Consider the following 12,406-nt stretch of genomic DNA (forward strand, 5'->3'; position numbering starts at 1 on the left):
AAAAGTTTCAGAAAGATATCTTCAGGAATGAGTGAGCGACATGACATTGAGCATATAGTCACCCAGGTGTCCCACACAAGTTGCCCAAATGTACCCAAGTGGCCGAATTGGTACAGTGATACATTTTGAAGTAAACTACTATATACAAAACACTTAAATGCCATTCTAACATACCACCCCCAAAAAAAAATATGAACATTTGAAAAAATGTAAAATAACAAGGGTAACTATTTACGCACATTCAATGTATAATGTACAATATTGTGAAGACCCTCAGTCCTCTACACAATATTGTTCTTCTGATGCCATGCCCAATAGCAGTCTCTTTCTGCTGTAAAGCAGAGGGTTACTGAACAGCTGGTGCAGGTGATGGGGCATTTCCTGTGACACAGAACACAACGACGTCTCCCTACTGTGCCCTTTTTGCCCCTAGGCACATTCATGTCTGCAGAGATGAATCTGGGCAGGTGAACACTACTAGTTGGAGCAGAGGGGACAGACGTAGAGGGGACAGAAGGTGCTACAGTGGTCTTGCTGTAGCTAGCAAGTTCCTGGATGAGCAGCTCTCTGAAGGCTAGCTGTGAGATGGGGGGCTGTCCACAGCTCTTAGCCATTTCCTTCTGGAGGATGAAGGCATTCACCACAGCAATGTCAATGAAATGATAGAAAAATGTCTTGTACCATTTCATTGTCTTGTGGAGAACATTGTAGTATCCTATCAGCGCATGTGATAGGCCCACACCTCCCATGCTCTTGTTGTAGTCCGTGATGGCTGCAGGAATGGGGACATTTTTGGTGGTCCATGCCCCAGTAGCGTCCTTCACACGCCTGATGACGTGATCACCACTGAAGGACTTGTGGATAGTGGAGCACATCACCACCTCTCTGGTGTCCATCCACTTCACAAACAGCAGGCCATCTTCACGGATCCATCTCATGGTCCCCCGCTCAGCCCGCTTAGGCATGTCATTCACCTTTGTTTTCGGGAAGCCCACTCTGTTGGTCCGAATGGTGCCACAGGCCCACACATCCAGCTTCCTCAGGTCTGTGAACAGGGTACGGCTTGTGTAGAAGTTATCCACAAACAGTTTGTAGCCCTTCCCTAGCAGCTGAAAATCTAATAACTGCATAACGGAGTCATAGCTAAGTCCCTTACCGGTCGCACAACTGCTCTTCCCCTCATAAACAAAAAAATTGCACGTGTATGCACACGCAGAATCAGCCAAAACAAACAGCTTGTAACCCCATTTAGTCGGTTTGTTACGCATGTAGTGTTTTAGGCCAATTCTGGCTTTTGAAGCTACCATCCTCTCATCGATGGAAATGTTCTGGGCAGGCTGAAAATAGGTTTTGCAAGCCTCGACGATGCTGGGGTAGAGAGGTTTTATTTTGCACAGCCTATCAAACCTTGCTGTGCCTCTCATCTTCTCATTGTCCTCATCAACTTCTGGGTCACTGATATGAAGCGCCTGTGAGATTGTCATAAACCTTTTGCATGATATGACAGTGGATGGGAAAGGCAGTTGATAGAGAGGAGCAGTTTTCCAGTAGTCTTTCAGGGTTTTTAGCTTCACAAGACCCATGTACATGACCATTGACATGAAACAAAAAAGATCTGACATGGAAATGGGCTTCCATCCCTCTTTCTTGCCTGCCTGCTTCTTAGCACCATACTTATTTGTGTTCGACACCAAGGAATCAACAACTGCCGAGGTGAAAAACAGCTGAAAAAGTTGCATGGGGCTGTACTTAGAGGTCATGTCCAGCTGAGGTCCTGATGGCCTCTTCGGTCTGAATACTGGAGGTGTAGGCAACACATCCTCCTCCAGCACAGAGTGCCAACGACCCTCCTCCTCTCTGATTGCAGGTTTAGCTCTTCCCCACCTCCACTTCTTTGTCACAGACTTCCCACCTGGCAGGGCGGGGGTAGGTGTGGAGCCGGAGACAGCAGGGGTCCGGCTAGATGATCCAGCTCCTGTCGGGGATGGGCACCTTGGCAGTGGGGGCTCCCAATCAGAATCGGAGGGACTGTGAAATAAAGACACAGAAACACAGATTATATTAGAGTAGGGAACGTAAATCATTTACATTTACATTTTACATTTAAGTCATTTAGCAGACGCTCTTATCCAGAGCGACTTACAAATTGGTGCGTTCACCTTAAGACATCCAGTGGAACAGCCACTTTACAATAGTGCATCTAAATATTTTAAGGGGGGTGAGAAGGATTACTTTATCCTATCCTAGGTATTCCTGAAAGATCAGGTGTCTCCGGAAGGTGGTGATTGACTCCGCTGTCCTGGCGTCGTGAGGGAGTTTGTTCCACCATTGGGGGGCCAGAGCAGCGAACAGTTTTGACTGGGCTGCGCGGGAACTGTACTTCCTCAGTGGTAGGGAGGCGAGCAGGCCAGAGGTGGATGAACGCAGTGCCCTTGTTTGGGTGTAGGGCCTGATCAGAGCCTGGAGGTACTGAGGTGCCGTTCCCCTCACAGCTCCGTAGGCAAGCACCATGGTCTTGTAGCGGATGCGAGCTTCAACTGGAAGCCAGTGGAGAGAGCGGAGGAGCGGGGTGACGTGAGAGAACTTGGGAAGGTTGAACACCAGACGGGCTGCGCGTTCTGGATGAGTTGTAGGGGTTTAATGGCACAGGCAGGGAGCCCAGCCAACAGCGAGTTGCAGTAATCCAGACGGGAGATGACAAGTGCCTGGATTAGGACCTGCGCTGCTTCCTGTGTGAGGCAGGGTCGTACTCTGCGGATGTTGTAGAGCATGAACCTACAAGAACGGGCCACCGCCTTGATGTTAGTTGAGAACGACAGGGTGTTGTCCAGGATCACGCCAAGGTTCTTAGCGCTCTGGGAGGAGGACACAATGGAGTTGTCAACCGTGATGGCGAGATCATGGAGCGGGCAGTCCTTCCCCGGGAGGAAGAGCAGCTCCGTCTTGCTGAGGTTCAGCTTGAGGTGGTGATCCGTCATCCACACTGATATGTCTGCCAGACATGCAGAGATGCGATTCGCCACCTGGTCATCAGAAGGGGGAAAGGAGAAGATTAATTGTGTGTCGTCTGCATAGCAATGATAGGAGAGACCATGTGAGGTTATGACAGAGCCAAGTGACTTGGTGTATAGCGAGAATAGGAGAGGGCCTAGAACAGAGCCCTGGGGACGCCAGTGGTGAGAGCGCGTGGTGAGGAGACAGATTCTCGCCACGCCACCTGGTAGGAGCGACCTGTCAGGTAGGACGCAATCCAAGCGTGGGCCGCGCCGCCAGAGATGCCCAACTCGGAGAGGGTGGAGAGGAGGATCTGATGGTTCACAGTATCGAAGGCAGCCGATAGGTCTAGAAGGATGAGAGCAGAGGAGAGAGAGTTAGCTTTAGCAGTGCGGAGGGCCTCCGTGATACAGAGAAGAGCAGTCTCAGTTGAATGACTAGTCTTGAAACCTGACTGATTTGGATCAAGAAGGTCATTCTGAGAGAGATAGCGGGAGAGCTGGCCAAGGACGGCACGTTCAAGAGTTTTGGAGAGAAAAGAAAGAAGGGATACTGGTCTGTAGTTGTTGACATCGGAGGGATCGAGTGTAGGTTTTTTCAGAAGGGGTGCAACTCTCGCTCTCTTGAAGACGGAAGGGACGTAGCCAGCGGTCAGGGATGAGTTGATGAGCGAGGTGAGGTAAGGGAGAAGGTCTCCGGAAATGGTCTGGAGAAGAGAGGAGGGAATAGGGTCAAGCGGGCAGGTTGTTGGGCGGCCGGCCGTCACAAGACGCGAGATTTCATCTGGAGAGAGAGGGAGAAAGAGGTCAGAGCACAGGGTAGGGCAGTGTGAGCAGAACCAGCGGTGTCGTTTGACTTAGCAAACGAGGATCGGATGTCGTCGACCTTCTTTTCAAAATGGTTGACGAAGTCATCTGCAGAGAGGGAGGAGGGGGGAGGATTCAGGAGGGAGGAGAAGGTGGCAAAGAGCTTCCTAGGGTTAGAGGCAGATGCTTGGACTTTAGAGTGGTAGAAAGTGGCTTTAGCAGCAGAGACAGAAGAGGAAAATGTAGAGAGGAGGGAGTGAAAGGATGCCAGGTCCGCAGGGAGGCGAGTTTTCCTCCATTTCCGCTCGGCTGCCCGGAGCCCTGTTCTGTGAGCTCGCAATGAGTCGTCGAGCCACGGAGCAGGAGGGAAGGACTGAGCCGGCCTGGAGGATAGGGGACATAGAGAATCAAAGGATGCAGAAAGGGAGGAGAGGAGGGTTGAGGAGGCAGAATCAGGAGATAGGTTGGAGAAGGTTTGAGCAGAGGAAGAGATGATAGGATGGAAGAGGAGAGAGTAGCGGGGGAGAGAGAGCGAAGATTGGGACGGCGCGATACCATCCGAGCAGGGGCAGTGTGGGAAGTGTTGGATGAGAGCAAGAGGGAAAAGGATACAAGGTAGTGGTCGGAGACTTGGAGGAGTTGCAGTGAGGTTAGTGGAAGAACAGCATCTAGTAAAGATGAGGTCGAGCGTATTGCCTGCCTTGTGAGTAAAGGGGGAAGGTGAGAGGGTGAGGTCAAAAGAAGAGAGGAGTGGAAAGAAGGAGGCAGAGAGGAATGAGTCAAAGGTAGACGTGGGGAGGTTAAAGTCGCCCAGAACTGTGAGAGGTGAGCCGTCCTCAGGAAGGGAGCTTATCAAGGCATCAAGCTCATTGATGAACTCTCCGAGGGAACCTGGAGGGCGATAAATGATAAGGATGTTAAGCTTGAAAGGGCTGGTAACTGTGACAGCATGGAATTCAAAGGAGGCGATAGACAGATGGGTAAGGGGAGAAAGAGAGGATGACCACTTGGGAGAGATGAGGATCCCTGACCAGAAGCTCTCGGGGTGTGCGAGAACACGTGGGCGGACGAAGAGAGAGCAGTAGGAGTAGCAGTGTTATCTGTGGTGATCCATGTTTCCGTCAGTGCCAAGAAGTCGAGGGACTGGAGGGAGGCATAGGCTGAGATGAACTCTGCCTTGTTGGCCGCAGATCGGCAGTTCCAGAGGCTACCGGAGACCTGGAACTCCACGTGGGTCGTGCGCGCTGGGACCACCAGATTAGAGTGGCCGCGGCCACGCGGTGTGGAGCTCACTCAGGTGAGGTTCTGTTCCGTTCCATGTTTAGATTTAGTTTAAAATACATATAACATTTACAGACACACACCCAAAGGGAAAGCCATGTGGCACCTCAACAAACATTCCTGAATATATATATATACACACATGTCAAATATTTCAAACAACGGCATGAGAATTACAATCCAATGGAGATCCTCACCATACAGAAACATGTCCTCAAATTGACTGTCCAAACTTGACACACAATCCGATAGATCTTCTTGAACTTCCGTGTCACTTTCTCTTTCAATCTCGTCAATAATATCATGTAGATCTGTATACCTGGACTTTGCCTTTGCTTTCCCAGATTTACTCGCCATAATTCCTTCAATAAAATAGCGAAAAATGATCTTGACTCAATACTGCTTCGTGCAAAGAAAATGGCTCCTTCTGGTGGAAATTCCAATGGCGAATGGCTGCGTTACGCTCTAATTTCATTCAAGAGCTGGTCTTCCCGGATATAAACAATAGATCATTCCATTTACCTCAGCCCATTGGCTATCTACCAAGCGAGATTTCAAGAGGATCAGTGGTGATTATTTCTGCCCACAGTCATTCAAAGAAGCACTGGTGATATCATTGGCGCGCAATGAGGTCATTGTTTGCTGTGTTCAAATCAGTACGCCCGTAAAAAGAATCATCAAGTATGGTTGTGTTACTAACAAACAGAGGATTTCAATGAAACCAACCATGACTAGATAAACGTCAATGCTGTGTGACTAATTGCATCGAATGTATCGTTGAAAGTTGAAGGATACGGAATTCATGACACAAGCCTTTTACAAAATGTGTCGTTTTATGCTATAAAAATGGATTTAATCGAACAAAACCATTTATTGTGAAGGTTGGACCTTTTGTATTGCCAAAAGAAGAAGATCTTCAAAGGTAATTGATTATTTTAGTTCTATTTCTGGCTTTTTGTGACGCTAATGCTTGGTTGGAAAATGCTAGTAATACTGTGGGGCGCGCTTGTCGTCAGAATGCTAGTAATACTGTGGGGCGCGCTTGTCGTCAGAATGCTAGTAATACTGTGGGGCGCGCTTGTCGTCAGAATGCTAGTAATACTGTGGGGCGCGCTTGTCGTCAGAATGCTAGTAATACTGTGGGGCTTGTCGTCAGAATGCTAGTAATACTGTGGGGCTTGTCGTCAGAATGCTAGTAATACTGTGGGGCTTGTCGTCAGAATGCTAGTAATACTGTGGGGCTTGTCGTCAGATTATCGTAAGATTGCTTTCGCCGAAAAGCATTTTAAAAATCTGACACTGTGGTTGGATTAAGAGGAAGTTAAGATTATAGATGTTAGATACATGTATTTACAAGAACGTTTAATATTACGAATTGTGCATTTAGTATCTTTGCGCTATGCTTTTTCCCCAGATGTTAGCCTATGCGGGACGCTAACGTCCCGTATAGCCTAAAGAGGTTAATAACCTCTTAAAGCTAGGGGGCACTGTTTTTATTTTTTGAAAAATAACGTTCCCAAAGTAAACGGCCTATTTCTCAGGACCAGATGCTAGAATATGCATATAATTGACAGATTAGGATAGAAAACTCTCAAGTTTCCAAAACGGTCAAAATATTGTCTGTGAGTTAAGAAGAACTGATATTGCAGGCGAAACCCGGAGGAAAACCCAATCAGGAAGTGCCTCTTATTTTGAAACCCTTCTGTTCTTATGCATCCCTATTGCCCATTTAAAAGGGATATCAACCAGATTCCCTTTTCTATGGCTTCCCTAAGGTGTCAAAAGCCTTTAGACATAGTTTCAGGCTTTTATTTGGAAGAATGAGCGTGAACGACCACATTGCGTAAGTGGATAGGAGGGGCTCTCAGAGTGAGCTGTGCGCAAAAGACAAAGGCAGCCATTGTTACTCCCGGTCCTCGTGAAAAGCCAACTGTCCCAGGTTGATATATTATCGAATAGATATTTGAAAAACACCCTGAGGAATGACTATAAAAACGTTTGACATGTTTCTGTGGACATTATGGATATAATTAGGAATTTTTGTCTGCGTTGTCGTGACTGCTCTTTCCGGTGGATTCCTGGGCATAACGCAGCAAACTAACGGAGGTATTTGGATATAAAACATATCTTTATGGAACAAAAGGAACATTTGTTGTCTAACCGGGAGTCTCGTGAGTGAAAACATCCGAAAATCTTCAAAGGTAAACGATTTAATTTGATTGCTTTTCGTGACCAAGCTACCTGATGCTAAGTGTACATAATGTTATGTTATGCTATCGATAAACTTACACAAACGCTTGGATTTCTTTCGCTGTAAAGCATAATTTCTAAATCTGAGACAACCGATGGATTAACAAAAGGCTAAACTGTGTTTTGCAATATTGCACTTGTGATTTCATGAATATGAATATTTTCTAGTAATATTATTTGACTGTGGCGCTATGCTATTCAGTGTTGCTGATGACAATTATCCCGGATCCGGGATGGGTAGTTCAGAGGTTAACGGCACTGTAGTTAAGTTTCTCTTCCTCGGTCAACGTTGAAGCATTTAATATATCCTCGGCTTCATCACCCATAGAGTAGATCAGTGTATTAACTTGAGATGCCTCATTTTCACATTTAAGCCTGATGCTACCCTGTACCTTTCAAAGCGCCTGATCCATTTTGGCCAGTTTTGAATGTCCATACAAGCTAAATTCTCCAGGAACTAATGCGAAATCCGTCAGCACTAGCCACTGGCCTGTCCGTGTTTGCGCCAGAGCCCGTTGAACTTGGAGTCGCAAACCCTGAAATTCCGCTAGCTTCTTCCTCTTGCAACAGTCCTTGCTCGTTAGCTAGCAAAATAATGATATGGCTGTTTTATCTCAAACACTGTCCCCTCCCTGCTTTGAAACAGTCTGAATGTCAGTGCAGCTGGAATAGAGCCGGACCCAGAGAAGATCAGCGCCATCACACATATGCCCAGACCCCAGAATGTGGCTGAAGTCAGAACCTTCTTAGGCATGGCCACATATGTGGGTAAGTTCCTCCCACAGTTCTCAGATACAACCAAACCTCAGAGACTTACTAGCCACAGAGAATGACTGGTCCATGGGGTCACATGCAACATGTAGCGTTTGACAAAAGCAAAGGAGATCTGGCCTCACAGAGAGTGCTGGCCCAGTACCGTCCCCACGCTAAGACAAAAGTATCAGCAGATGCATCATCGTTTGGGCTAAGGGCTGTCCTCACACAGATGCAGGACAACATGGAGTGTCATCCAATAGCATACATCTCCCGAAGCTTATCCGACAAAGATATGCTCAAGTGGAGAAGGAGGCGTTGGCTATCACATGGGCATGTGAAAGGCTCAGCCGTCGCCTGCCGAGCTCTGATGGGCAGGAGGCTGTGTTCCCCATTCCCTGTCTCGCCCGATGGCCTAAAAGGGAGGCCTTCGCTGAGAGGGACAAACGGCTGAAACAAATGCAAACTGGAGACTTTAAAATCGGAGACACCGTGCTAAGGAGAGGCCAGAGCTGACCGAAGGTCAACGTGTGTGGATTACAAACTCAAAGACACCAGCAATAGTGCCGAGGAAAGCGGATGCCCCACGCTCCTATGTGGTGGACACAGGCTCAGAAGAGGTACGAAGGAACAAAACACACCTCAGAGCTCTTCCAGATCTACCAGCCACACAGACTGAGGCCACAGAAAATGCACAAAAAGAGGGTGAAGGAGAGAGAATGCTCACAGAGCCACAAGCGCGCCCAGAAAGGGATGTGAAGCCACCAGTGGCTGAAAGACTATGTTACGTGGAGAAAACATACTGCTGGGGAACATACCCAGAAAAAAGAGACTGTACCTAAGTTAATGTTCATACTGTGTGATTGAATGCTTTCATACTGTTTCAGGATGGGAATTAGCATGTTAGAGAATAATACTGGTTTCCAAATTGCATTTCAGTTATGCTTCAGTGGTTATGCATGTTGAGTTCTTGTTCATGGGAGAGGGGAAGATGTAGTAGGATGTCCCTTGGGGGTATCCGTACCTATGTAGGACATGCGAGGTTAGGTTAATAAACAGGCTGGAGCTAGAACCTCGTTGTCGTGCGTCCTTATTTTAGATAATACTACAGTTTGACATGTTTCTACAAACTTTTATTGTACTTTTTAAAAACTTTGTCTGGACTTTGTGCCCGCACCTTGTGCATTCGGATTACTGGACTAAACGTGCGAACAAAAAGGGGTTTTTGGTCATAAGAGGACATTATCCAAAACAAACATTTATTGTTTAACATGGAGACCTGGGAGTGCCACCAGACGATCAGAGGTAAGTGATTAATTTTTAAATTGCTATTTCTGACTTTTGTGACACCTCTCCTTGGTTGGAAAATGTCTGTATGGTTTTCTGTGGCTAGGGGTTGACCTAACAATTGTTTGGTGTGCTTTCGCCGTAAAGCCTATTTGAAACAGGACAATATGGCTGGATTTACAACAAGTTTATCTTTAAAATGGTTTATAATACTTGTATGTTTGAGGAATTTTAATTATGGGATTTCTGTTGTTTTTCATTTGGCGCCCTGCAATTTCACTGGCTGTTGTCGAGGTGGGACGCACTTGTACCAGAGAGGTTAACAAGAAATTTGTGGACTGGTTGAAAAACGAGTTTTAAGGACTCCAAACTAAGTTCATGTAAACTTTGACTGTGTGTGTGTATATATAAATAAATATGCAACCATTTAAACAACTGCATTAGCATGAGAAGTAAAAACTTGTTTTACTTACTGATCAAAAAGTGGATCTTCTCCTTCCAAAAACATTTCTTCCGCTGGAATCAAAACTCTGGTCACTCACAGAGTCCTCATCCATTCCTTCTGTGTCACTCTCCTGGTCAATTTCTGCAATAATATCATCAAAATGATTATACTTGGACTGAGATTTAGCTTTTCCACTCTTAGTAACCATGTTTAACTTTTTCAGACTTCAGAAGTCTGTAGAAGAGAACGAGCTGCTATGAAATGTAAACTACAGTGCATCTGGTTTCCTTTCACCAGAGAATGAACTCTGTTGTGCACAGCTCTAGCATGATGGCTGTTTGTCCTACAAACGGCGTTCACATACTCCTGGAAATCCCAGCTCATTGGCTATCTAGCGAGGTTTCAAAACGATAGGTGGTCATTGGTCCAAGAACCTTCATGGGCTAATTCAGGTCTTGTATAGCCAATACGTAATGTAGAATTAGGAAACATGTTTGGTTGCCTTCTAGAGTGTCTGAGGATTGCACAGAAACCGAACTTGACCGTGTTAAGCTATGTTTGATTGCTGACAAAATTTAATTTCATAAAATTGTTTTGTTGCAAGTTGAAAGAGTCGTAATTCATGCAGAATGCTGTTTACAACACGGATCGTGTTAGGATATACATGTCCTTTTGTCAGTTAAAATAACAAATTGATCATAAATACAGTGCAGACATTGTTAATGTTATAAATGACTATTGTACCTGGAAATGGCTGATTATTTGTGGATTATCTACATAGAGGCCCATTATTATCTACATAGAGGCCCATTATTATCTACAGAGGCCCATTATTATCTACATAAAGGCCCATTATTATCTACATAAATGCCCATTATTATCTACATAGAGGCCCATTATTATCTACATAGAAGCCCATTAGTATCTACAGAGGCCCATTATTATCTACAGAGGCCCATTATTATCTACATAAAGGCCCATTATTATCTACAGAGGCCCATTATTATCTACATAAAGGCCCATTATTATCTACAGAGGCCCATTATTATCTACAGAGGCCCATTATTATCTACAGAGGCCCATTATTATCTACAGGCCCATTATTATCTACAGGGCCCATTATTATCTACATAAAGCAACCATAAATGCAGTCTACTAGAGGCCCATTATTATCCAATGGCATTAGTATCTACAGAGGCCCATTATTATCTACAGAGGCCCATGTATCAGCTAAATGGCACGTTTATCATTTATCAAAAATGCGAATCGAACATTAGAAAACGCTTTTGCAATTATGTTAGCACAGCTGAAAACTTGTTCTGATGAAAGAAGCAACAAAACTGGCCTCCTGTAGACTAGTTGAGTATCTGGAGCATCAGCATTTGTGGCTGTGATTGTCGATGTTATTTTAATGGACCAAAAAAAAGTTTTTCTTTCAAAAACAAGGCCATTTCTAAGTGACCCCAAACTCTTCAACGGTAGTGTATATATAGAAATACATGTTTAAAATTTGCACCAATTGATTGGTGAAAAGAACAGGTGGCTAAGTCAAACAAGATTTTTATTAGTCGGGGACAGCCCCACTGGTAAAAGATACTAGTCCATCTTCATGTCAACTAACAGAACTCTGCTGGTTGTCCTGGTAACAGATACCAGTGGGAAGATCTATTATATTTGTTCAAACTAAACTACAGGACTTACTTTGATGATTCAAATCTGATCCTTTCTTCTCTTCTCCTCCTCTCACAGTTCCACTCAGCCCCGTTGTTTTCCTGCAGTCCACCAGCAGCACAGACAACCTCTTCATACCCAGCAGTAAGGTGCTACCGGGAGAGGTACGAAACGGGGACTCCGGGAGGGAGGAGGGGCTAGCGTTGTCCTGGTAACCATAAAGAGGGGACACAGACGCATATCATTATGGATGCTGATGTCACTGTTGAAAAAGTGCTTTACAGAAGCCCAGACCAGACCCTGAGAGCAAGCTGTATGCTAGACCAAACCAAGCTGTACCATCTGGTGTTCTGATCTGGAGAGACTCTTCTCTACCTCGTCAGCATCAGGATGTTGTTGAGGCTCCGCAGAGGATCCACCATAGTCATGTCTCTCTCCTGTGTGAATGAGAACATCAAACATATGGTAAACAGGAGGAATGAATACATATCTAAAAGGGGACTAAATTAGCCACTTTAATTATGTTTTTTTAAATATTGTTTGTGATCAGTGGTGTAAAGTACTTAAGTAAAAATACTTTAAAGTACTATTTAAGTAGCTTTCCAGGGAATCTGTACTTTACTATTTGTACTTTTACTTCACTACATACATTAAGAAAATGTACTTTTTACTCCATACATTTCCCTGACACCCAAAAGTACTCATTACATTTCGAAGGCTTGGCAGGACAGGAAAATGGTCCAATTCACTCACTAATCAAGAGAACATCCCTGGTAATCATTACTGCCTCTGATCTGGTGGACTCACTAAACACACGTTTCAATTGTAGATTGTCAGAGAGTTGGAGTGTGTCCCTGGCTATCCGTCAATAAAATAAAAACAAACAAGAAAATGGCACCATCTGGTTTGCTTAATATAA

The 12,406-nt window shown here is 45.3% G+C and overlaps 1 protein-coding gene across 1 annotated transcript; it reads right to left on the minus strand.

Annotated features, from left to right (window-relative positions):
- Positions 1 to 281: 281 nt before the first annotated feature.
- LOC115124483 (piggyBac transposable element-derived protein 4-like) lies at positions 282 to 8,085 on the minus strand. The gene is made up of 2 exons (XM_065002170.1): positions 8,012 to 8,085; positions 282 to 2,028 (listed from the first exon to the last, which is right to left on the minus strand). Exons 1-2 carry the CDS (start codon positions 8,083 to 8,085, stop codon positions 282 to 284), a joined length of 1,821 nt encoding a protein of 606 aa, XP_064858242.1.
- Between the last annotated feature and the right edge of the window lie 4,321 nt (positions 8,086 to 12,406).

This window comes from Oncorhynchus nerka, linkage group LG15 (assembly GCF_034236695.1).
Source record: "Oncorhynchus nerka isolate Pitt River linkage group LG15, Oner_Uvic_2.0, whole genome shotgun sequence".
Classification (NCBI taxonomy): Eukaryota; Metazoa; Chordata; class Actinopteri; order Salmoniformes; family Salmonidae; genus Oncorhynchus; species Oncorhynchus nerka.